Source organism: Electrona antarctica (assembly GCF_951216825.1).
Source record: "Electrona antarctica genome assembly, chromosome: 21".
In the NCBI taxonomy this organism is placed as follows: Eukaryota; Metazoa; Chordata; class Actinopteri; order Myctophiformes; family Myctophidae; genus Electrona; species Electrona antarctica.
Window position 1 is genome coordinate 26,146,212 of NC_136802.1, and position 27,407 is coordinate 26,173,618.

Genomic DNA, 27,407 nt, shown 5'->3' on the forward strand with positions numbered 1-27,407 from the left:
ATCAACACTGGTGCGAACGCACCATAAGGCGTTGGATGATGTCACTGCAGTCTGTGGTGATGTCACTGCGGTCGGCGACGACGTCACTCATTCGTCCTTGCCGACGCTGAGCATGGCGTGCAGCTCCCCCGGCTCGTATCCCAGCAGGCCCTGCAGGTTGCAGACAAAGCGGTAGACGTAGCGCTTGCCCGCCGTCTTGTGGATGATGTTCTTGTCGTAGTAGTAGCGCAGGCCGCGCGACAGCTTCTCGTAGTTCATCTTGGGCTTGTTCTTGCGACGGCCCCACAACAGCGCCACCTGTGGTCGATGGGGTGGAATGTAACCGAGTACATTTACTGTATTTTATTATAATTGTTTTTAAAGGGATTGTGACATTAAATCCTTTTTTGTTTTTGTTTTCTGAGCTCAATTGCACCCAAAAACCTGAACTTTTTTTTGAGTGGTGTAACCCACTCCAACAACTGGCTTTGTTAGTTTACGTGTCCACGTGTTTGTTCGTACCAAAAAAAAAATCACACCCGTGTGAACTGAGTGGTGTAAGGTCTTATATAGACTGATCAGCGGTGTGGTCTGACGTAATGTCTGACGTAATGAAATCACACCCGTGTGAACTGGGTGACCATAGCAACCGTGCTCATTTTTTGAGCACAGACAGACAGACAGACAGACAGACTAACAAAGCCAGTTGTAGGAGTGGTTTACACCACTCAAAAATGAGCATGGTTGCTATGGTCACCCAGTTCACACGGGTGTGATTTCATTACGTCAGACATTACGTCAGACCACAGCTGATCAGGCTATATAATACCTTACACCACTCAGTTCACACGGGTGTGATTTTTTAAACATTCAGTAGATTTTCTGGCTCAAACAGGTGCTCTGATTTTTACCTTTTGTGAGGTAAGAGTCCACAAATCCCATATATGACAGGAATTTGCCAGCGCTAGCCCCTCCTATGCCCAGCTTTGTGTGTGTGTGTGTACCCCATAGCGATGATTTGATTGGCTGAGCACGGAATTGAGGATTAACAGTGAGAACAGAGAATAATAAGAGCGCCCCTCACTTCACATGAGTGTGATTTTTGAGGGCCCCTCCTATGTCCAGCTTTTGGTGTATGTGCACAAACATTGTCCTGACCTATACACAAACATTGAATTCACCATTGACAATGAATGGACAATTTTACGCCATAGTGTCTATTTTACGTCATGATGGCGATGATAAGAGCGGCCCTCACTTAACACGGGTGTGATTTGATTTACTTTAGTGGAGCATTTCCGATTTTCAATACTTCTGCAAATATTGTACTTTTACTCCACTGCATGTGTTAGAAAACCTTAGTTACTAGTTACTTTGTAGGTTTTTGAGAGGTGTAGCCGCTCCCATGCACAGATTTGTGTCTCTGTCTGTCTGTCTGTCTGTCTGTCTGTCTGTCTGTCTGTCATATTTTTAATTTTGTAAAATGGGACATTGAGGGTGTTCCAGGTGGTCCCCAGCTAAATGATAGAGAGTTGGTAACCAAGTGGACCCTTATTAGATCTTTAACTCTTGAGAGCGTAAAATGAAACCAAATATAATTGTACGCTCTCAAGAGTTAAAATGAGTCAGAAGTTAAAGTTAGAGTCAAACCCTTTAACAATCGAGTTAATAAAGTACATAATACAAACGGTCGTACCTCATCAGGTAATGAGTTAATAAGGTATTCAATCAATCAATCAATCAATCAATCAATCAGTACAAACGGTCATACCTCATCAGGGTCGGTCAGCTTGAACTCCCAGCCGTCGCCTGTCCAGCTGATGCATGATTGACAGCTGCGATCTGTAAGGAGCTCCAATAGGAACTGCCACAGTTGAATGGGACCACTTCCTGTTTGAAAGGAGAGAAACACACCTGGAGTTAAAAGTGGCATTTGTAAAACTCGGATTCCATGTGACCTAGCTTGTTTGTATTTACACTTATTTAAACAAATCGGATTCCAATCTATGAGGCACAGATCTGATTCAGGCTGGATTTGGCTGCCAGTCTGAACACACAGATGATCTGTGGCAGATGCGATCTGGTCACTTGCAAGTTCAGTGTGACTGGTCGGACGAAAAGATCAGATTTGAGAAATACATCAGATTTAAATCAGATGTGACAGTCTAAATGAGGCCTAGACTCTCACCGGTGTATCCAGCCACTATAGTAGCAGGTGAGTATAAATATAAAAGTCTCACCAGTGTATCCAGCCACTATAGTAGCAGGTGAGTATATCAATATAAAAGTCTCACCAGTGTATCCAGCCACTATAGTAGCAGGTGAGTATATCAATATAAAAGTCTCACCAGTGTATCCAGCCACTATAGTAGCAGGTGAGTATATAAATATAAAAGTCTCACCAGTGTATCCAGCCACTATAGTAGCAGGTGAGTATATAAATATAAAAGTCTCACCAGTGTATCCAGCCACTATAGTAGCAGGTGAGTATATAAATATAAAAGTCTCACCGGTGTATCCAGCCACTATAGTAGCAGGTGAGTATAAATATAAAAGTCTCACCAGTGTATCCAGACAGTATAGTAGCAGGTGAGTATAAATATAAAAGTCTCACCGGTGTATTCAGCCACTATAGTAGCAGGTGAGTATATCAATATAAAAGTCTCACCAGTGTATCCAGCCAGGATAGTAGCAGGTGAGTATAAATATAAAAGTCTCACCGGTGTATCCAGCCAGGATGGCAGCCGGTATGACGGCTCGGCTCATGTCCGTCTGGTTGCCCACAAACTCTTTGAAACTGCGGTGCTGGTGCTGAGGAGGAGGGAAGCGGAACGGACTCTCCTCCAGCGCGCCAGTGGCCACCGGCCCCGGCTCCGTGTCCTGCAGAGACCCGCTCCAGGATATGGAGTCAGCCATGTCAGAGTCGTCATAGCGCAGGGTCTCTTCTAGGTCCGGCTCTGAAGGGGTTTAACATCACACACAAACAGGACACTAAGGAGTTAATCAAACGAATCAATTAAAATCCATCATGGAAAATAAGCGATCAATTGATGAAATAATTAATAATTGATCCTATGTAAACAACCCCTATAGTGTTACTTTAAAGCAGGGGTCGGCAATGTTTCATGTTTTCATTTTCTTGATAGTCAGTGTGCCATGTCAACATCACGTTAACACCACATCAGAAAATATATTTCCAACATATCTTTTCTCTGACAGACTCCCTCCCCAGTCAGAGTTATCAGTTTAATCCATTTTAGACCTGAGGACGCATCTGTGTCGCCTTAGCTTTTAACCACTGCTATTTTTGAAAAATTGTGACAATGTGTGCAAATCTTTGAATATATAGTGTAACACATGAAACATAGGTGCGCGTGCAGCCGTGCACAAACAGGCTCTGCTGCCGTGATCATGAGCGCACCTCCCGTTCTTATGACAGCGAATGTAGGTGTGGTTTTGAGGACAACTGCTTTGTATTGCTATTATTGTTCACACACAACAGAAACCAATGGATTATATATTTCAAGAGTGAGAGATCACAATACAAATCCTAATCATTCTTCCTCCACACTGGCAGAAAAACAGCATCTGAAAGTTTGATGGGGCATCTATACACACGAGTGCAGTTAGAACTTTTCCATTGCATCTTATGAGAGGTGGGGTAATGGGTTCTTGTGCTACCGGCCTGCGTGCGCATGCTGGTGCTTATCAGTGTGACGTCGTCTAATAAGGCGTCTACACTACAGGCCTGGTTGACTAGATTTAGAAGACATTTTGATGCTCTTTCTACTGAAATGATGGATGGATTTATATGGAGAAATCCCGTCATTTAACATGCATCTCTATGGGGGAGAAGGACAGCTTGCCCTGTCTCCTCGCTGCTAATGTGCCTATTGGTTTTCAGTAGGTCCAGAAAACCACACCTAGTGCTATATTCGGAACCCTGGACCAGAGGTTAAGCGCGTACCTCCAGTGGCCCCCAGGTGGTGCAGTAGCGTCACAGGGAGCAGGTGGTAGTGTTCAGGGTGATGAGACAGCGTGGCGGACACCGGTTCGAGGCTGTGCAGCTGGACACCATCTGACTGGAGACCCACGCTCTGTCTGTCTGGACAACCGTGATGGTCCTCGTAGTCTGTAGGACAACACACACACAACTGAGAAATGCCATATGTTTGTCCATTATGTGTTTAAAATATAATCCATGTATTTGCCAGAGAACATCCCTTAGGCCAGTTGCTCCCAAACAGTTTCATGTCAAGAACTCCCAAATGTATTAGTCCGTGGACCCCCATTTGAAGAGATATGCCAGAGACCCCCATAAGAGATGATTTTAACGGCTCTAGCAGTGATTCTCAACGCGTTTAATTTCAAGGACCCCCAGGTTGAAATGTATTAGGCTACAGATCCCCATTTAATGGCATTTCTGCTCTACCGGCCACTCTACCCCCCGAGCATGTATGTATCGTATCGTCAACCATGTATCATGATGTGTATCATATCACTGTTAAAATGTATCGTTACATAATAGTCGTCAAACGTTTTCATGCCAGGCAGAGGCAGAGCAGGTAGGACTGCCCAGCAAAAACCCTGCTTAAAAACTAAACTGATAAGATAATACAAACTAATGATTTGTTATTAACTCATTCAGGACAGGAACCCCTTTTGGTGTTTTAAGCATTATCTTATACTTTAGCTATTGAAAAATAGCAGATCACCGAGTGCCACACTACGAGCTTGTAGATCTGTTATTTCTGAAAAATCGTGAAAATGTGGCGCAAATCTTTGAATATATATTCTTTCAGAGTGAACGTTTTTAACTCAAATCTTTGCTTCTGGGGGGTGCCTGGAACAAAATATTTTCAGATGGGGGCCGGCAGTCCAATACACATAATTCTGGGGCTCCTTGACATGAAATAGTTTGAACTTTGAAAACCACTGAAACATCAGGTTTTTCAGAAAACTGTCTAGAAGATTTAGAAGACATTTGTAGAATCGACCTCAGGTCTACATCTTTGTTACCTTTGTTTACATGTGCGTGGTGGCAGTAGGACGACATCGAGCACAGGGTCAGTGATGAGCTAGAGTCATATTCACACTCTGAAGAGACACACACACACACACACACACACACACACACACACACACACACACACACACACACACACACACACACACACACACACACACACACACACACACACACACACACACACACACACACACACACACACACACACACACACACAAACTTAAATGCAAATACATTGGACATAAACAACACATTTCTAATACTAGTCATTCAGCTACTAATATAGACTGAAGTCATTAAAGCAGGTCATGTTTGCACGTTTGGAATTGTAACAGCAGAAATAAATAATATATCAATATTCTGATATTAACCTGCGGGCCACATTAAGTGAAGGTAGGGGCCGCATGTGGCCCCCGGGCCGCCAGTTGTATGATATACATGTAAGGTACTGACCTCTCCTCATGGTGTCCAAGTGCTCCCAGAGGATCTCTCCGGCCGTGCAGTCGGAGGTGAGCTCCAGGAAGGCGTGTCGGTCCAGGGCACACAGCTCGCTGCCCTGCAGGCTTCGTAACTCCGGCCCCAGGCTCCGCAGGCCGAACTCCACCTGGCACCAGTCCAGCCAGTGGTTCACCTCCCATTCTGACCACAGGCTGGGGTCTGCATTAGAACACATAAGAACAAAGGTTCTGACCACAGGTTGGGGTCTGCTTTAGAACACATAAGAGCAAAGTTCTGACCACAGGTTAGGGTCTGCATTAGAACACATACTGTAGGAGCAAAGTTCTGACCACAGGTTTGGGTCTGCTTTAGAACACATAAGAGCAAAGTTCTGACCACAGGTTAGGGTCTGCATTAGAACACATACTGTAGGAGAAATGTTCTGACCACAGGTTTGGGTCTGCATTAGAACACATAAGAACAAATACTTTTTTACTGGGACCATCTGTTCTTTTAGGGCAGTTTGGAAGGAGGGTAGGGATTAACGCTTCTTCATGGTTGTTGTCAGCACAGATGAGATATGCTAGCGGTCAGGAGACAGTACCTTGTGTCAAGTGCTTTCTCTCCTGGGTTTAGGGTTTAGGCGTTAGGGTTTGGGGTCAGTTACCTTGAGGGAAGTGCTGGGTACTTCTCTCCTGGGCGAAGCCTGCAAACGTAGCGCTGACCGCCTGACTCAACACCTCCTTACTGGTGGGGGTCAGCGGGGGCACGTCCAGAGGGTCTGACCGCAAGCACAAACAATTGAGTGAAAGCTGTTTAATTTGTTCCATATTCATTAGAAAACAAGTGGTGTATAAAATAACTAGGTACATTCAGTAATTACAAAGTAATACAAAAAAATCAACCCCATGTTACCAGCTGCAACATTAAAGCACCTTAATGCATTACTAATTCACAATATGATTACATGATTATCAAGTGGACCATTACTGCATACTGCTATGTTTGAATTGAGTGCCGCACTACAAGCTTGTAGATCTGCTATTTTTGAAAAATCTTGAAAATGTGGTGCAAATCTATAAATATACGGTATATTCTTTCAGAGCGAAGGTTTTTAACTCAAATCTTTGCTTCTGGGGAGTGGTCCCTGGAACTACATATTTTCAGATGGGGGTACTTCCTGGACTACATGTTGTCTCAGTAAGACAGCCCTCCCCCTATCCACAAGGAGGAGCAGTGCACCAAAGCATTATGGGAATTGTAGTCCAGGAAGCCCAGTGTCAATGACATCATGGAGTCCATGGACACTTTGAAATACTGAAATATCTAAAAAAAAAAAAAACACATATTACCCAAATAAAAACCCCAGGAAAGTGTTTCGTCTCCCAAACATCATTAAAATAAGATCTGTTTGCAAAAGGGGTGGTGTCCCTTTAAGCCCCGTCTACAATATCAGATCTACAAGCTCACGTAGATCCGCAACTGCAGTTGTGAACTTGGGGGTGCGAGGGTTCAAGTGGTTAATTAAAAAGCCCCTGGCAGCCCCCCTGCAGTATCTCTGAAGACGCCCTGGGGGTCCCGGTCCCACTGTTGAAGACCCCTGGTATACACACATGTGGTTTTCAACCCTTTTCACATCAAGGTCCATTATTTATTCAGCATTTGAGCCACGGACCACCATTTGATGACATTTAGACTCTTAAACCCAAAACTAAAGAATATTTAGTTGTCGTTGGATAAGATTTTGTCTACAATTCCATGCTGTATTGATGTCGGTACTATAGGAGAGACAACAGGCAAACGTTGATCAAAATAAGATATTCTCTAATTGTGTAGACTTCTTGTTAATTAAGTAATGCAGATGATTAACAATAAATGAACTCTTGAGAGTGTAACACATGAAACCAAATGGACCCGTAAGGGGTCCAATTGATTTGATTTTACACTCTCAAGAGTTAAAGATCTACTGTATTAAGGTTACCAGCTCTCCCGTCATTTAGCTGGGGGACCACCTGCAACTTCCTCAAGGACCGCTGGTTGAGTACCACTGATATATAAATACAAAAAGGAAACAATAAAAGCAGGTTAATTACCGTACGCGTTCCACTCCATGGCAGACGGACCGACGGGGTGTGTAGAGGAGAGGGGATCAGAGTGGATGAAATGACCCCACACGGGGCGAGGAAGACCCTTTTAACACATTTTGGACGGGAACACATCTGTGTCGCCTTAGCTTTTAACCATTTTTAACCATTATTATGTTAAACTTTAGCTGTTGAAAACAGTCCTATACTAGCTCGTAACGCGGCACCGAATGCTGCGCTACGAGCTTGTAGATCTGCTATTTTTGAAAACTTGTGAAAATATATATTCTTTCAGAGCGAACGTTTTTAACTCATATCTTTGCTACTGGAGGGTTCCTGGAACAACATTTTTTCAGATTGTGTTTGGCGGCCAATTACATAAAATCTTTGGGGCCCAACATGAAATAGTTTGAGAACCACTGACATAGAAACAGGTTCTTTCAGAAAAATGATTTAGAAGACATCTGGTCTCAGTTCTAAATGGGTTAATATGATGGATATGTGGGAGGGGACCGGGCCAGGGCTATTGCTGTGATTGACACGTGCCAATCATGCGGTTATGAGGCGGGGCATGGGACTCGTAGGCGGCATTATGTCTGCATTTTAGGGAGGGGTGTAATCGAGCATGGTGTTCACGCATTAGGACCAGGAAAGCACCTGTGACACTTTAGATTTTAGCGTTGGCTATTAAAAAATAAATCACACTCGTGTGAAGTGAGGGGCACTCTTATCCTCATACATTACATTCCCTGCACAGCCAATCAAATCATCACATTCCGTGCTAAAAACTTCTGTTCTCATACAGACAAACACAAAGCTGTGTGTGTGTGGCACCCCTAAAAAAGAGATTACGTGTGGCAGCCCAAGTCTAAGTCTATATAAGTCTGTTTTGTTAGGGCAGTTATGATGAAAATTGTTTGCCAGCCAAGTCTATATGGACTTGGCTGGGGACGTTTGTTTAGCGCAGAAACAACATAAGACGTCATCTGGCTGATAGATCTTGTAAAAATGTGTCTTCATACATGAAAAGTCTCAGCCAACACCAGCCAGGTAAACAAAGAAAAATATATGGAGTTCTTTGTCAGGCATGCCCAAATATACAGACGTCAGAACAGGCCAGCATGGAGATGGAGAGCCTGGGCAGGGGCCCTGCATGTCCAGAGCCCGGCCAGAGGCCTTTTGTGCCGGTTCTGGACAGCGGTGTATCCCACCGACTCGACACCGGGCACTGCACTCCCTGTGGGGTTGTGGAACGCGTCAAATTTGAAGTCGGTGGGACGAACGGTTCTCGAGTTACGTGGATTACAGACGTTTGACGAAAACCTTTTAGTGACGTCGTGTGAGTCAATACATCAGTGGTCGGCACAACCACACCACACAACCACACCGATCTTCGATTATTTCTAGTGTCATATTGGCCTATAGGCCTACCGATATATTACGTTATTATATCGAACTCATTGATTGCATATGATTCGATACCGATATGGCATTTTTATGGCCGATTTCGATTATATCGCTGCACTATAATTATTATTGTTGAGATCCTTAAAGATGAAAACCGTAGGCGCAGGTCTCCGTTTCTTTAAACAGAAAATACATTTCAGGTCATCAATTTCATCCAGGAAAGACAGAATACAGGATTTACGGATATATCTTTACCTGTTATAATTCCCCGTTGATTGGCTCTTGACACCTGTCACACATCCAAGCGTCATGAAATGAACAGTTAAAAACACCAAAAGATTCAAAACAACTTTCTTTAATAATCACATAAAACACCGAAGTCTGACGTCAATATCAGTAGAGGGCACTAAGTCCTTTTTATTTGCATGGTTTGTAATCCCCATAGTGGGATTTTAGATCGCCTCATATAAGAACTGTGTTTGAACAAATCCCGGCCGTTTCACTCATATGGATATGAAGAATCAACTGAGAGAAAACGCTATTGTTACGGCTGCTGAATTAGTTAGAAATTAGCTAGAAACAGACTACATGTACATGAAATATGACTGACTGACGGTCGTAAACAATACAGAGACACCTACCCGACAATTTCTCAGAGACAGTTTGTTTATTTTTATATGAGACAATTTTAAGATGAGCCCATGTTATTCTCCATAGAGAAATTACTTCCGTGAACCAGGGGATGAGCGAGTGACGTCAGGACTTCGGCGCTCTATTGTAAATCAAATAAACAAAAAAGAAAAACAGACTTGAATGCATGTGTTTAAATAACCGACCGGGGAACTGTCAGGGCTGAAGTATTAAAACTAGTAGGGGGTGTGTTCAATTAATCGCAACAATCTTAACGTATTCCTAAACGTATCGATACAGAGGCTACCATATCGATATGGCAGGAAATGCCGTTTGTGACACGGCTTAAAAAAAATAAAAAATAAAGCAGCATCAGTTTCTGCCCGACACAGTGACAGATGCTTTAAGTTGATTCAAATTGATTTGGAAACATAACACTTTCTGACAATATTTGTCAAAACATCTGCAATCGGTGACCTAGACACTAAGTAAATTTAGTAGGACACAAAGTCATTGTGTGCTTCTCTGCTTGTTCTCTAATGGAGTCTAGTCTACATCGTTATGGAGCTTCTTCTTCCCATTAATGCACTGCTAACATACTGCTGACATTTCAGAATAAGAGTCTGCCATTCTTAGTATATAAAAATAAAATCTTTTTTCAGTCTACTACAAACAAGCAATGTAAACTTAAGATTCCAACATGAACCAAAAGCATGAACTCAAACTGAGGGCAGAACAGTCGGTATTCTAAATCAACGCTTATCGCGATACGATATGTATCGTGATAAGCGTTGATTTAGAATCTAGTGCCTCTGTATCGTGATACGTACCAATTGTGAGGTTCTTAGATAAGCATGTTAATCAATTAGCTTTTAGAATTTTTATAACCAACACATCAATTAAACAGAATATCTACCAGCTCACAACATTTTGTGAGCTGATCAAAAGCAACGTAATGTTATGAAATGTATTGACAATCTTCGACTATGATGACATGCCCAAAGTAGGGATACATTATTAATTGATTATTTCACTAAACTACCACTAGTCTCATATTGTGGGAATAGGACCGTTAAGAGGGAATCGTTAAGTTAAGGAACTGGAATTGTTAAAATCCTAAAAAGGACCCCCAACTCTATGTGTTTGTGCACAGACTAGAGATGGAGTTCAAAACCTGATACCCGAAAAACCTGATAACAAGCTTATTTTTATTTTTATCCAACAATTTTGCAACCCATTTTTTCACCCAGTGTTTTGGTTTAGGTTTATTTATTTAGCATGTAGTACAAAATATAGACAATACATATCAATTATCTAATGTAATCCTGGGCGCTACACCTGGTGGGGCAGCGGACTGACCTCATGCTTCCTTCTATGCATGAGGAATCCAAGCTCATATACACATAAACTTAGACACCCCTTCCGGCTCTGGGGCGCGTCAGAATTGAAGGCACAATTTTCCCGAGATACCTTGCAAAGCATTTGCCTTCAATGAGCGGAAGCTTGTCAAGCTTCCGCGTGCGTAACATAAGTCCTGGAAAAGACGTGCTGTGATTGGCCAGTAGTCACTTGAGTGACAGCGAGAGACATGGAGGAGTCACATGAGTGACGTCACTTGGGCAGCAACGCAGCGTGCCTTCAGCAAATGCCTTCAGCACTTCTAAATAAGAAAGCTGCGGAAAACTTGCTTTGTGTTCACTCTTTAATGTTTTCTGTTAGTAATCCCCCTGGCTCTGATGTTGTATTGTTGTATTATTAACTTTGTTGTTTGTTTGTTTGTCTTGTTTTGTATTGTCATGACTGTTATAAAGATGTTTAAAAAAAGAGAGCATTCAGCACTGCACTTCCACTTGACTTCCTGCCTTCATTGGAGACACGTCGCTCCAATGAACTGCAGCGGCCAATGAGGCATCTATTTTTTTAATATCTATGTCCAAGCTGCTTCTTTTCGCCTGACAGGGGGAGTTTCCCCGGCCGGACGTAGCACGTAGAAGGAACACGTTATTCCGACCAGTTCCTTTCCCCTCCATCAGGTGCCCCGGCTGGCCAGGGGGATGTAGTTTAGAGACCAGGATTACAAGCTTATCGAGTACCCGGTATCATTACGCTTTGGGCTTATCAAGCCTGTTATATAAGGTGCTCGCTATAAATAAAAATTAACAAGCTCCATACCTAGTCTCGAACATCTGAAGTCGATTAAACCAGTGGGCTTTTTATGACTTTATTGACAAGGAACAGTATACAGAAAGGAAAGGGGGAGAGAGATGGGGAGTGACACGCAGCAAAGGCCGTCGGGCTCGGGAGTCGAGCCCGCGGCACGCCGTCCATCTGGCTTGGCAGCCTAGGTGCCCAGACGGTTGAGCTAACCGTCCGGGCCAACCAGTGGTCCTTGAGGGGGTCCCCAGCCAAATTATGGAGTTGCTCGCGTGGCCAGACTGTTGCCTCTCGCAATTTAAATGTGTCCGGTCATACAGTCTAAACTAGAGCGGTGGCCAGTGCCTACTTGGAACGATGCCTTTTGGAAATGAATGCCCCACCCATTTATTACTTGCGCGAGCAGAGCGGCGCAAGTACCCTCGGCCAATCAGGAACCACCGTTTTTACATAAACATACATAGTTAAGTCATCCAATCCCCCTCAGCCAATCCGATTGGCCGAGGGGGCCACCAAAAATACACAATATGTATACATATGTGGATGACGTAACCAATTTGAGTTTCAAACTTATATATAGGACACTTAAAACATTTAGAACTCATTGTAGTGGATATCTGGAAAGGGATTTATATAGACATAACTCAGATGTTTCAATAACTTGGTTGAGGTAAGTTGTGCGCTCTGCTCGTGCACAAGTAGGCCATTCATGGCCAACTTGTGTGCGAAGCGCAAGTTGGCAGCTCGTCAGAGTGCATTTCTAGTTATGTCTGTGTCCCTTTTATGCCCATATATGGAGTTATTGTCAGGCATGCCCAAATATGGAGTCTATGCATATTGTCTATCGACACCGGGCACGGCACTCCCTGTCGGCATGGCTGAGGGAAGTAGGGGTGCTGGAGCACCCCCTCCCCCCAGGCACAGCCCCCCCTTGGACGGGAGGGGGAAAATAATAATAATTTTAATTAAAACAGATTTCTGTTACTAGGCTTAATAAATATGCTGTATCACAGTATCAGCACCTTATCCTGGTTAATTGCCTGTGTCAGTTTTCTCATGCGTGTGGAGAGGGAAAGTAAAAGCCACTTTTCTGCGTGAAATTGCGCGAAAATGCGCGTGCACGCGCACCCCCTACTGAACGTTCAGCACCTGCTAGTGTAAACATCTTCCCGCGGCCAGGCCTGTGTGAATTTGAAGTCGGTGGGGCGAACGGATCTCGAGTTACGTGGATTACAGATATACATAGACGTGGCACATTTATAGATAGAAGATATCAAAATAATCTAAGCATATATAGCTTGCTGCTGAGCAGAAATGGGAAACAATAAATTACAGGTCTCTCAAAAGAAGCTGGTCAGGCTCGTTTTGGGGCTGTCTACAAGGGACCATGTTGGTCAAATTTACTTTCAGCAGTTGGGTTGGCCCCCTTTAGCAGTCGGATCAGTTCATCTTCAACTGAACATAGTGCATAACGTATATATCAACAGCTCCCCGGAGTACCTTTGTAAAAACCTTTTCAGAAGCGCAGTGAAGTTCATTGCCAGCATAGCAGACCTGGCCATGCCCAAGTTCACCACTGAAATGGGAAAACGTTCCTTTAGATTTGGAGGAGCAGTAAACTGGAACTCGCTACCCCTGAATATAAAGAGCATCAGCAGCCATCTCCAAGGGCTTTTAGAAAATATTGCAGAATAGTATCATGTTTAACTATATTAGTAATGAGATCACATGTATTTATGATGTAGGCAGTGTAGCTCTTGATTGTGTTAGTTATTGATTTAATATTTGCCTATATGTATTTTGTTGCAATGTTTGTCCCAGACCAAGGACCACAATGAAAATAAGTTGGAAGACTGTAGTGTTTTTTATCCTTGAAGCTTCTTAGATGAACTTCTTGCTTGATGTCTAATAAAAATAGATCAAATCAATAATAATAATAAAATGTAAATATTTTTCGTGAACGGAAATGACGAACAGATGCCAGCTTCCGTGTTCGGATTTCAGGAGTTGTAGTGCCAGACTATTATATCATTCGGAGATTGTGGAAAAGTTGTCTGGCTATGCGAGACTACATGTAGTAACTTGATCGTTTGCCTGTTATCTCTCCTAAATTATGGTACCACATCAATACAGCATGGAATTGTGGACAAAATCTAATCCAACGACAACAAAATATTTTTTAGTTTCAGCCTGAGAGGCTAAATGGTGGTCCGTGGCTCAAATCCAGAATAAATAAGGGACCTTGATATGAATGAAAAGGGTTGAAAACCACTGAATTAAACCACTGTTTCCCAAACACTGGGTCGGGACCCATTTGTGGGTTGCGAACACATATTTGTGGGTCCCTTTTTGTTTATAATGGTTAATATTTCAAAAGCTATTAAAAAAACATTTCCCCCAAAAAAGAAGCAAAATCTTCCATGACTTAAAAACATTTTTTTTGTTTTTTTTCAGTAATTTCATGAAGAAATCAAAGAATAATCAAAGGATTTCTATACATTTGAAATAGCCGATCTACAAGCTCACAACACGGCATGAAGCAACGCGTTGTGAGCTTGTAGATCGGCAATTTCCACTAGTTTGGGTCCCGGGCAAACGTCTAATCTCTCTTTTGGGTCTTGAGCTAAAAGGTTTGTGAAACACTGATTTAAACAAAAGACAAAAATTGTTTTTTTTGTTTGTTTTCTAAAGTAAAAAAGTGAAATCAGTGAAGGTTTCCGCCGTACTCCCGCTGCCTGCTGTGAGACCGCTGGTGGAACTTGAGGCCGCCGCAGTTTCGGAACGTCTTGCCACACTGCGCGCACGCGTACGGCTTCTCGCCCGTGTGGATGCGGAAGTGCCTCTTGAGCGCCCCCGAGTGGCGGAATCGCTTGGTGCACACGGAGCAGGTGTAGGGCCGCTCGCCCGTGTGGATGCGCAGGTGCGTCTTCAGGTTCTCGGCGCGGTTGAAGTCCCGGTTGCACAAGGTGCAGCGGAACGGGCTGCAGCCCGGAGGGTACAGCTGCAACTTGGTCCTCCGGGGGGCGCTACCACCCTGGGGCCTGCTGGGGGAACCATCAGGACATTTTATTAACACAATCAGCGCCGGGATTTCTTTCAAAATAACAGCTCGGGGTGACGCGCAGATATGGCCGCTTTTACTCTGCAAGCCACCCCCTTCCCCCTGTGTTTGCTTACCTCGCTATGGTTACGATAAAGTCGCTGAATAATCCCTCGCATTCATATTTTGAACGAGAGGCATGTTGGAAGTCAGAAATGAAGGGCTTAGTATATCCATCTGGTCAAAACCACGGAGAGCTCCTTAGATTAGGAGATACGAGGCATTCTTTCTGATCCGTATACGGGGAAGTGAACGGCAACGCGCATGCGCGAAGAGCAAGGAGTATGGTGCAGAAGGAGAGGCCAACTCAAAAAATAAAAATCTGAATATTTTTCTCTCGTTTGATATCAATGAAAATACACTAGGACACCCGTTGGTTGGATTAGTTATGATGTTCCCACACGTCGTACGGTCTAAATGGGCTAAAGGACCAATTCACCACTTAAGTAGAAAGAAATGGTTCCATTTTATCATGATTATTAGTGAGGACCTATTATATGAAGATAGGTTGAAAAGTGGTCCTTTAAGTAAAAGCCAAATCTAGCGCCACGGGAAGAAATGAAAAATAAAAATAATAATCAGACCCGTCTGAGCCGAGTGGTGCTGTGTGTGTGTGTGTGTTTTAGGCTGATCAGCAGTGACACTTGGTGTTCAAACAATGTTATTTCCGTGCTCGGACGGACAGACACAGGGACACACATAGCTGCGTAATGGAGTGGCTAGCACCACTCAAAAATAAAAGGTATAACGTCTCGCTCTAGCGCCACAAGGGTAAAAAAAAAACCCTGCAGAAACCCGTGGCCTGTAGAATGATTTGACCATAGGTGCGCGTCCCCAGTGGTGTCATGCTCGTAGAACGCAGTGCCACACCGTGGTACCAGTCATTTTTTGACGGACGGAACGGAATGGTGCACGTGCGTGCATGCCAGAACGCGTCCCCCTAGATTCAAGAGAAGACGCACAAGACTTTCCAAGACGCACCAAGTACCCAGTGGTCTAGGTTTCGACTAAATCAACTGTAGATTTTTATTTAAACTGAACCAACACTAAAACATTTCAGGTGACTAAAACTAAACGAAAACTATTCAAAAGACTATGACAAAAACTAAAATCAAAATTTGCTTGTCAAAAACAACACTGTTCCCGAACCTTGCAGACGTGACTTGCTGCTGCCTGGCGGTGTGCTGCAGCTGCAGCTGCTGGCGTTGCTGTTGCAGGGCGTGTTGCTGACACTGTCCGTAGTGTCTGCGCAGAACGCTGGGGGCGTGGAACGTCTGACCGCACAGCTTGCACGCGTGGTGGTGGAGGCTGATGGGAGGGGCCACGACGTGGTGAAGGCTGGGAGAAGGAGGGGCTATGGCGCCCGCGGCGGGGGGATGGTTGCGTCCGCCGGCGGCCCCGACGTTGACGCCGTACACCTGGGGGTGAGGTGCCAAGACAGACAGCGGTGTAAAGGAACTAAGTACGTTTACTACTCAAGTAAACATACATACATACATACATACATACATAGATACAAGCGATTGAAAAGAGCAGATTGAACGCATGTAGATGCACGCGCAATCTAAGATGGCGTGCTCCAGTGTCACACTCGACACCTCGATGCTAACGTGAATCGGCAATCGACTCAAGCGGATCAAAACATGGATAAAACATCAATTTACGTTATTTGATCGATTTACGGGTTTGGCGGGCGGACTAAACCAAATAACGTAAGTTACGCAAATGGCACTTTATGGGTATTGGAGTACTTTTCCCACCACTGAGGAGGAGGAGGCCTGGGTGGGGGCCATGTCTCCTGGGGGGAGCAGGTTGGAGAAGTCTCCTGGAGAGAAGTCTGGAGTGCTGCCCCCGCTGAGCTGAGAGAGGTCTGGGTGATGAGCTGCAATGAGGGAGGAAAACAGGATGGTTAGTGAGGGAGCCCTTACACGAATAACTTCATCAACATTAGTGCTCGAGAGGCATCATAACCAGATGCTCGAACCACCTAAGCTCCCTAGGGAGGTCCTCGATGCACGTCCCACAGGGGAGGAGACCCTGGGGCAGACCAAGGATCAGATGGAGGGATTACATCGCCACACTGGCCATGGAACGCCTCGGGATCCCCCAGGAGGACGTTACTAGTGTTGCTCTGGAGAGGGAAGTCTAGAGCTCTTTGGTGGAGCAGTCTAGAGCTCTCTGGTGGAGCTGTTGCCCCTGCGACCCAACTATGGATAAGCGGTTGAAGATGGATGGATAGAACATTAGTGCTGCACAATAAAATAAAATCGAGATCTAGATTCAGACACCTATGCGATCCCAATTCAAAATTTGAGCAAGAATGGTGCAGCACTAGTTGGCTGTCCAATTCATTTTATAGTTACTCTTGGTTTTGCTACAGACTTTAAGAGAGGTTTAAGTTTGTTTAAAGCCACAGTATTTGGCTCCAGGTGCCACATTTTGTACATCTAATGTTCAGCCACTACAGAATAAAGACAATAAATATTGACATGGAAAAAAACGAGAATCGTGTGAGAATCGTGATCTCAATTCTTGGAGAAAATTCGAGATTCACATTTGAGCAAGAATCGTGCAGCGCTAATCAACATCATATCCTGTATTTAAACTAGGCCTGTCACAATTATTGCATCATTGCCTCATCATCGCAATTAAGTTGAGATAATGGCAATTGTTTTGCATAATGGTCAATCGTTTCCACGTTGAAAAAATGTCCATAAAGTTTTCAGAAAGAAATAGCAGATTTACAGGCTTATAACTTACAAGACAGCGTGTAGATCAAGTATATTTTGTAAAAATTGTGATTTCCTGTGATTTAATTATTATTTTATTTTTCATATCAACCCTGTGCAATTTGTGATTAGGAAGTCTAAAAGGCAAACAAATACAAATTGTAACGTTCCAATGCAAAAAACACAATTAAATCATTAATCACAATTATTTGTGTGATTAATTAATCGGCAACTTAAATTTGTAATCATGACAGGCCTAGTTTAATCCATTAAGACCTGAGGTCCAAATTCAAAAAATGTCTTCTAATCTAATTCATGACAGTTTTCTGAAAGACCTATGTTTCTGTATCAGTGGTGCTGATACAGCAACATGAAGGATCCCCAAACTTAATGTAATTTGGCTGCAACCCCAATCTGAAAATATGTTGTTCCAGGGACCCCCAAGAAGCAAAGATTTGAGTTCAAAACGTTCGCTCTGAAACAATATATATATATATACAATATATACAATATATATGCACATATATATAACATTTTCACGATTTTTCTGATCTACAAGTTCGTAGCGTGAGTGCCACGCTACAAGCTTGTAGGTTCCCGTCCTGAATGGGTTAAACAGGTCAAAATTACGCAGGTCACTTTTCCAAGTGACCTGGCCAAGAGGCAGCATTATTACAACCACAGACAAACACTACAAAACAATACATACATATATCACACACACAGACACTGAGTGCAAAGCAACATCAGGAACTATAATGGTTATGAATAACTTCAGGTGTGGCAGTTCACAAAAGGTTTAAAGCAATCTCATTTGCAAATAGTACTAGTCTCTCTATCCTTTAAAATAGATCAAACACATCAGCTCACCCCAACACATTAGTGTTACTACTGAAAAGGTGAGTTTCTCATCACCTAAATTATAAAATACTTTAAAATCGAATAGTTGTCTGGCTACACGAGACACCATGCCATAAAACCACTGTACACCTCTGCAAAACAATCCTAGTTATCCGTCGATATAATAAGGGAACATCTGCGGTCGTATAATTCAAAAAGCTCTTCTTACTTAGTGCACGGCTGGGTCCAGGAACCACAGGCTCCGGGTGATGGTTGTGGACGTTAGTGTTCAACATCTCCAAAGGCTTCCACTCCTCCAGCATCTTGGACTGGACGAGAGACAGACTGTCTGGGCCAAAGTCCTCCATCTTGGACTGGACGAGAGACAGGCCGTCCGGGCCAAAGTCCTCCATCTTGGACTGGACGAGAGAAGACAGACCATCGGGGCCAAAGTCCTCCACCGCCATGGAGTCAAAGCAGCAGTCTGCGCCCATGCCCTCCTTCGACGCGTTCTCCACCTTGATTCTAACCAGCTGGACCCTACAGGACATGTCCTCTGTGCCTCTGGGTTGCAATGTACCAGACCGGTTGTCCTCGGTGTCTCTGGGACAGATGGTACCGGACACGTTGTCCTCTTTGTCTCTGGGACGAGGTGGCAGGGCTGTGTCTCGACACGACCGCTTGGCGCTCTCTGTCTTACGAACACCAGACATTTCTTGCTGGGGTTCTGTGGAGAGAGATGGGACAACAGAACAGGTAGGGGTCAGTGTACAGGGGAAACATGCACGTCCTTAAATCCTCTTTGCCAGTGGTTTTCAATCCTCTTCATGTCAAGGTCCATTATTTATTGGGCATTTGAGCCACGGACCACCATTTGATGACGTTTAACCTCAATATGTTGATCGTTGGATAGGATTTTGTCTACAATTCCATTCTGTATTGATGGTGGTACCAACAGGCAAATGTTGATCAAAATAACAATTCTTCTACATGCTCTAATTGTCGTAGACTTTTTGTAAATTGAGTAATGCAGATGTTTAACAACAATTTAACTCTTGAAAGCGAAAAATGGAAACAAATGGACCCATAATTTAACACTGATTTAGAAGGCATTTGTAGAATCGGCCTCTACAGAGCAAAAATAAACACACACACTATAAAAAGGATATTTTGGATATAAATAAACCAACATACCGTGGTCAGTGAGGGTGGAGCTCTCACGATACTGCTGGGACAAAACCCTTCCATCTGCACAGATCTCCCTGAACGTAGGGCGGGTGGGCGGAAATATGGAAAAATACAATTTGTTGACGAAATTGTCAATATATTTAGACTTAGTTTTAGTCATCATAGCTTAGTTTTCATTTAGTTTCCAACTTTCCATTTAGTTTTCGTCAGTGAAAAAGGGTAGTCGACGAACATTTTTGCCATAGTATTGCTATAGTCGACGAAATCAACATGGTTTAGAATCATGAACAATTTGGAGTCATCTAGAAACACTTTTAACAACACGGAAATATGGAAAAATACAATGTCACCATTATTTTTCAAGCAGTATCACAATCCACGATATTATCACGATTCATAGTTTTTTTTAATGGTTATTTTTCAAGTTACTTAACGGTACCTACAAGGTAACTAAAATTAAAAGAAAAGGAGTAACAGACCATTTAGTGGAACACTGTCATTCTACAGAAGTATAAATTAAGGCAGGGGTTCTCAACCTGTGCGTCACGACCCCTCAGGGGGTCCCGAAATTATTTTGGGGGGGTCCCCAGATGGGGTTTTTTTAAACTAAAAACAAAACAAAAACGGTTTGTTTTTTTGCAACTGAATGGCTGGAAAATGGAAATTGAGAGTTTACATAGTACACATAGGGCATGCATAAACTTTCCTTAATGATTATATCTGGTTTCAGTATTATACAGTATATATATATATCATGTATTTTCTCTATTATTAAGGTTATTGTAGCGGTCAATTTGTATTGGTGGTGGGGAGAGGGGCCGGTCAAAAACGGGTCCATAACCAAAAACGTTGAGAACCCCTGAATTAAGGTATAGAACTGAACATCATTGCATCAGTGCATTCACTGTGTCACGATATACGATATCACTGAAAAGACATATGGTGGAGACGTTGTATTTAACAGCGTATGGCCCACCCCTACCTGAACGTGCCGCTGTCTCCGTCCTCTGAGCTGTCTAGGTCAACCTGGGGTTCTGTCTTCAGGTCACTGATCATCTCATCCTGGGATCCGGACAGGTTCTGGAGAGTTCGGTTGGACAGCACTGCCGGGGACACAGTAGTAGTAATGTATTTTGGCGGGCCTTGATGCTGTCGTAATGACTGATTTTACACTTGCTGAAAATAGCCGATCTATCTGCTATTTTTCAGGATGCAATCAAGTGTAAAATTACTTATACTGGATCTCTTTACTAGGGACTAGTGGACAAGAGATAAAGTACAAGTCATACTAACATTTTAGTCTAGTTTTTATTTGTTGACGAAATTGTCAATATATTTAGACTTAGTTTTAGTCATCATAGCTTAGTTTTCATTTAGTTTCCAACTTTCCATTGGAAAAAGGGTAGTCGACGAACATTTTTGCCATAGTATTGCTATAGTCGACGAAATCAACATGGTTTAGAATCATGAACAATTTGGAGTCATCTAGAAACACTTTTAACAACACATGACCACAGGATCTAGCCTGGCTTTGGCCAGACACATACGTGGATTCACTCACGCCTCCTCCCCGCTATGAGTCTGGAGTGGACTTCGGCCCATAGGCAGAGAGTATGCGGAAGATGCAGAAGTATGCTGGATAAATCAGAAAATGACTGCCCAATAAGTGACAGCGTTTCAACTGCTGTGCCGTACAACAGCCTCCGATTGGTCCACGTGTATATGGGGACATAACTTACACACTGCGGTATTGTAAAAACAACAATGGCTGCCCTCGATGTTGCTGCCTACATGTTTAAAGGTTTCCACAGAAACGAAGAACAGCTCTAAGTGCAGTTATTTCAAGATATAGACGCCGACATAATATATCCGACATAGCTCGCTTAGTTAGAAGGCAGAAACTAAACAGACCTTGTTTTTTAGCGTGGTATCTTTCAAGCGCTAGCACTGTGATGACGTCGGCTTTGTTACAAATGTGTGCAAATCTTTTAATAGTATATTCTTTCAGAGCGAACGTTTTTAACTCAAATATTTGCTTCTGGGGGGGTCCCCGTTCCCTGGTAGTGGTACAAATTTTTTTCAGATGGGGGTCGGCGGCCAATTAGATATATTTTTGGGGGTCCTTGACATGAAAATGTTTGAGAACGACTAACATAGCAACATGGGTTTTTCAGAAAACCGTCATGATTTACAAGATATTTGTAGAATCGTCCTCAGGTCTAAATGGGATACTTTATTTTGTCGCTTTCTATGGACATGGTTCTCGTGTACAGGGGGCTCCAGAGGTTTCTATGGACATGGTTCTCGTGTACAGGGGGCTCCAGAGGTTTCTATGGACATGGTTCTCGTGTACAGGGGGCTCCAGAGGTTTCCCCCCCCCATGGACCCTCTAAGGAGGACTTACCTTCGAGAGGTAGGACTCCTCTCTCCTCCTCCCATGTACATGTATAGGACAGTCTAGGACAGAGTATTAAACAAATTGTGGATCATGGTAAATTCAGGGGTTGAAAGTTTGAGTACCATTAAAAACCTATAAGGCAAAAAAGAAAATGTAATGATGCTTTAAGAAGCATGTAATGTATCAAACCAGGGGGTTTTCATGATTCTGAATCCATTCCAAGCATTAGTTTTGCACGAAAAACACTCCTGGGGCTAGAAATGGCCATAGCCACTTGCCCAAATGTGATGAGTTCAGTACATTTGGGCGAACGGATCATAAAAAGCCTTGAACGATAACTTTTGCAATTTCTTTTGGGTCAGCCTTTTTTTAGCTTAGATTGACTGGCCTAGTATCCTCTGAGGAGGACTTACCAGGTTCTGGATCTCCAGAAGGACCTCCAGAAGAAGGACTGCTCTCTCCTCCCATGTACGCTCGGAAGATCTCCAGCTGCTCCTCGGCCTCCTGCAGCCTCTGCTTCAGGGTGTCATTCTCCCGCTGGGTGTGGGTGACCTTCCCCCTCAGGTCGCCCATCTTCTGGACCAACAGCTTGGTGACCTCCTGTACCGTTATCTCCACCGCCACCTAGAGGGAATACATTACATTACATCTTCTGGACCAACAGCTTGGTGACCTCCTGTACCGTTATCTCCACCGCCACCTAGAGGGAATACATTACATTACATCTTCTGGACCAACAGCTTGGTGACCTCCTGTACCGTTATCTCCACCGCCACCTAGAGGGAATACATTACATTACATCTTCTGGACCAACAGCTTGGTGACCTCCTGTACCGTTATCTCCACCGCCACCTAGAGGGAATACATTACATTACATCTTCTGGACCAACAGCTTGGTGACCTCCTGTACCGTTATCTCCACCGCCTCCTAGAGGGAATACATTACATTACATCTTCTGGACCAACAGCTTGGTGACCTCCTGTAACGTTATCTCTACCGCCACCTAGAGGGAATACATTACATCTTCTGGACCAACAGCTTGGTGACCTCCTTTACCGTTATCTCTACCGCCACCTACAGGGAATACATTACATTTAGGGATGCACCATATAAATCGGTAGCATAATCGGAATCGGACATATCGGCCACAAAAAGCCCATATCGGTATCGGATCGGTGTCAAAATAACACTGATTATTTAATCGGTTTTCACCATCAAAATAAAGAAATGAATGAAAAAAATTAGAAATTCATCAATGAGTTCAATATAAATCAAAAGTGTTTAGTACCTCTAGTCTAGAACATAAGCCAAATGAAATACGGTGTAAAATCACAAGTAAAAATAAACATTAGACACTACATTTAATTTGTGCACTCATCTCATTCAGTAGGTTCATGGGTGTATTTATTGTTACATCTTGTGTACAGGACTACAGGTACATAAGAGTAAAACTTATTTTTGGCTTCCTTACAGACAATGCAGCAGCATCAATAGCATAACATTAAAAAAGAAAACCACAGCAAGCACAGCAAACAAGAATAAAGAAAGAGCAAAGTGTAAAAATAATAGTAACATGTGCATGTTTTCCCTGTAGTAGCAAAGTTAGGTAAACCTTTTGTGAACAGCTTCAGTCATTCAGTTGTGAAAACAGACACATGGAAAAGAGCATAGCCCCGGAGTGGCAAACACAGCAGCAAGATTTGTGAGTTGCTGTGATAGGAGAAGGATATCAAATGGAACACAACCACCCTAAAGACTAATCATTGTGTATATTCCTGCACGATACCTGCATCCAGTGATCTTGGTACATAGAAATTGATCTATTGAAGATTATGACTTTCAAATGTACATCATTTTTGTTTTGATTGTAGGCCCTATTGCTGTATTGTTGTATTGTGCTTTCTGCTTTGGCAATGTAAACGTATGTTTTCTCATGCCAATAAATTGAATGCGGTGGAAAAGTGGAGATATTTGACTAAATACAGGTTTTGTGCAAGAACTTTAACATGGATATGAAAGTAGAGGACCATATCTTACTCCAAGTCTTTGGAATTATTTAATGGGTGAGTACAAACGGCCAATCAAAAAGAGGATAATTCAAGCTGGCCTTTCAGCTGTAATGTTGGTGAGTTTAATGTAATTTAATACAATCAGAAAGGACTTTTCTGTTTGGATGGGTGTCTGTCAATGGCTGGTGTTGCAAGTTGCAACTCTATACCTACATTCAACATATTAATAAAAAAGCTTGTTCATTGTGCTGTTATTCATGTCCTCACTGTTTTGCCTGATTCACTGTCTTTTTGCTATTAGTTTAATGTTTTGCTATTATTTAATGTTGCTTCATGCTCCCCCCTCCCCCTTTCACCAGTGATATTATTTACGATAGTATCATCATACCTGGAAGTAGCCATGGTTCACATGAGCGTCATTGCGAAACTCTCTTTGAAACGTTCAGTTTTCAAAGAGAAAGTGCTCACCTCAGGGCCACGGATGTTACAAATCTCCTCGGGCGGGTATAAGTACCCGTATTGTTCAATAAAAGGCATTTTAATCCGATCGGTGGCCATTTCCTCATAGTTTATAATGTAATCAGAGTGCAATACACCTCCCAACCGATAGGTTCGCGTAGTTGAAAGCAGTAAAATGCATGAGAAAATGGCCACCGATCGAATTAAAATGCTTTTTATTGAACAATAAGAAAGATACTGGTACTTATACCCAAACGAGGACTTGTGCTACATCCGTGCCTCGGGGCTGAGCACTTTATATTTGAAATATTAACCTTTATGTAGATGTAAGGTATGGAGCCAGTGCGTAACGCAGGGTGAAATTGCGATCATGACATGACTGTCATAAGGGCTAACCTGGAAGGCTCCATGGATGGTGTTGACCAGCTCCTCCTGAAAGCAGGCCGACACGGAGGGGGAGGAGGACGGCTTGCTGCTCATCTTCATGCCGCTGGACGGTGTCAGTCTGGTTCTACTGGAGCTCTGCTCGGATGGAGGCTTTATGTTTATGCACACATTGACGCTTTACAACAACACAGCACTAGTACAGCTCTGGTGATGATGGTGATGGTCCGCCATTGTTGTTCCTTCTGTGTGTACTCACTGTGTGCCAGTGTTGCCGGATTTTGCGACAGAAATAAGCCACCAAGTCTATGAAAACAAGCCCAAAAGTAAAGCCACTCCACAAAATGAGCAAATTTTAAATCTAATAATCATCAGCTATTTGAAAATAGCACATCTACAAGCATAGCAGAATATAAAATTAAAATTAAATCTGGTATGGGCCGGGGTCCCTGCCTAGCACAAAACATTTTCCAGGTGGGGGTTTGTGGGCTGTGGGCAAATACATGGGGGTCCTTGACATGGAAATGTTTGAGAACCATTGGTTTAAACATTTAGGAACCAAACCTAAATAAGCAATTTAAATATATACACTTTAGTTTAGAAACAAGCCCCAAACAACCTCAACCCGCAACTACTGTCTGTACAGGCATCTTTACAGAAAGAAACATGCACAAAGTCGCTTATAATAAGCGGACATGGCAACACTGGATCTGCTGTTAATCGACTGATTCACGGTCTACATTATTGCTCATGTGCGCCACCTGCTGCTGTGGAGAGTACATACAAAAGAATATAGAGGGGCCCAATCTTCTTATAGGCGTTTGTAATACTTTGAAAAACATCTTCTGAATGATGGTATTGAAATACTCTGAAAGATTGATTTAAACAAAGTTTACCATTGTGTGCCCAAATGTTCATGTCTGTTAGGGGACAAACAATCTGAGAACCCATCAAGGAAAAACAGCAACAGTCTCTCTCTAGGGGACTAGACCGAAGTTACTGACCGAATATACAGAGTGGCTGAAACTCATGTGGAACTGCTGCTTTTGAGATGTGATGAACAACATTAGCAAAATATGGGAATTTATTCTGGCTGATATTAGAGATGTAATATCATACTAGAGTTGGTTTATTGATGGACAAGAGGATATGTCTAAACTGTATGGTGGGTGAACGTGTGCTGGAAGTAATGTATGTGTATTTGTGTATATGTGTCATGTAATGTATATGTATTTTTTTCTGGCTTCATCATCATAGCAGTTTTTGTATTGACCTGCACTTTCGTTTGAACTGTACACATTTTTCCATACTGTAGGTGTAGGCCTACACAGTTTCCCCTTTTTTTCTTTCTTTAACTGTTTATATGATGATTTCCTTTTTTCATATAAGTGTATATTTGGGTATGTCTTTCAGTTCTGATGAATTGAAAATGGAGGACCCTGATGTAAACAAGTCTTAGTGCTTTTTCTGGTTTTATCCTCATAGCAGATTTTGTATTGACTTGTATGCTTTCGTTTGAAATGTACCCATTCTACAAATTGAATACAATTTTCAATCATTCAATTTCAAGGGTGCCAAGCAGGGTTAAACAATCACTGCCTGTTTTGTTTTGTCTGTGGTTTCTAATCCGAAATGTAAAATATCCTCTCCTGGGAGACCAAATGGACTATCCCAGTTTTTCTTTTAAAAGCACTTGTGAGCTGCTTGCAGTACTCATCAACCAGCAGATGTCACACCTGGCACACTGTAAACTTTTAAATGGAAGCTCCTGCAGATGTGGATAAATTCTAACTTTAAACTGAGCTATCATACAGAAGAAAATAAGAGTAGGCACTTCAAGGCTAGTCTTTCCAAAATCAGAAATAAAAAAAAACAATACTTTGGAAAATGTTCTGAAGTAAGGTATACATAATTTGAAGACACCTGAACATTTGACATTTAAGGACCAATAGTCGGCACACTGTAACTTTGTAAAGCTCCCAGTCAAGGCTTTATAGATTAACGTTTCAACACAGAGTCTTCATCAGAATAGTCAGTCATTATGAACATAAACAATAAGTTGAAGTGTAAATTGTGGTCCGATAATGATGCACCTGTTGCACCATGCACGTTCAAATCATGTACACTTGTATACATTACTTAAAGAATTGTAAGCACATCCTTGACATTTAAAAATAGCCAATTTCACAGTGAGATACTGAGACCTCAGATGGCCACTATTCATGCATCCAAATAAAATACAATTAATATTACACAAGAGGGTGTGTGTTACTGTCATTAATGGCACGGCTGCGTTGCTGCAAGAACAAGCAGAGTTCTGTAAGCAGCGCAGAAGTGCCATTAATGACAGTAACGCACACCCGCGAGTGTAATATTGCAATAATGCAACAATGCAACAGTTACCCTTAAAACTAAGATAGTCGCCAAAAAAAAACATAATTTTTTTAATGACAGATGAAGCCACTACGACCACAAATGTCCCAAGAAACTAGCTAGCCTACAGCCACCGAGTCTGCCACGCTCTGGGAGAACACCATGGCTGAATTCTTTGTTTTAATTAGGTGTTCCCTGATGCTGG

General features: G+C 42.8%; 2 protein-coding genes across 5 annotated transcripts; both read right to left on the reverse strand.

Moving 5' to 3' along the window:
* Positions 1–5,681, reverse strand: LOC306914300 (transforming protein p54/c-ets-1-like; the record flags this gene model as incomplete). Its single annotated transcript, XM_079491297.1, has 6 exons — positions 1–297; positions 1,751–1,869; positions 2,700–2,936; positions 3,947–4,111; positions 4,999–5,076; positions 5,462–5,681. The coding sequence occupies 6 exons, from the start codon at positions 5,679–5,681 to the stop codon at positions 88–90; spliced, it is 1,029 nt and encodes a 342-aa protein (XP_079347423.1). The 3' UTR covers positions 1–87.
* On the reverse strand, positions 5,532–25,069 carry LOC306914131 (uncharacterized protein). Of its 4 annotated transcripts, none has more exons than XM_079491068.1 (11): positions 24,842–25,069; positions 23,025–23,051; positions 22,390–22,573; positions 20,561–20,681; positions 19,585–19,652; positions 18,620–19,117; positions 16,582–16,703; positions 15,971–16,239; positions 14,448–14,762; positions 6,114–6,227; positions 5,532–5,665 (listed from the first exon to the last, which is right to left on the reverse strand). In XM_079491068.1, the coding sequence occupies exons 1-10, from the start codon at positions 24,929–24,931 to the stop codon at positions 6,191–6,193; spliced, it is 1,731 nt and encodes a 576-aa protein (XP_079347194.1). In that variant the 5' UTR covers positions 24,932–25,069; the 3' UTR covers positions 5,532–5,665; positions 6,114–6,190. The 4 variants fall into 4 exon arrangements, with proteins under 4 accessions (XP_079347194.1, XP_079347192.1, XP_079347193.1 ...); XM_079491066.1 differs by having other exon boundaries at positions 14,448–14,765; XM_079491067.1 differs by lacking the exon at positions 23,025–23,051 and having other exon boundaries at positions 14,448–14,765; positions 22,390–22,600.
* Positions 25,070–27,407: the final 2,338 nt, after the last annotated feature.

Excerpts from the sequence above, each read along its gene's own strand:
- LOC306914131 (XM_079491067.1), bottom strand. The coding sequence starts at position 24,931 with ATGAAGATGAGCAGCAAGCCGTCCTCCTCCCCCTCCGTGTCGGCCTGC. Across the intron at positions 22,601-24,841 it reads CCATCCATGGAGCCTTCCAG|GTGGCGGTGGAGATAACGGT; the intron begins GTTAGCCCTTAT and ends TATTCCCTCTAG. Across the intron at positions 16,704-18,619 it reads TGGACCCAGCCGTGCACTAA|CTCATCACCCAGACCTCTCT; the intron begins GTAAGAAGAGCT and ends CCCTCATTGCAG.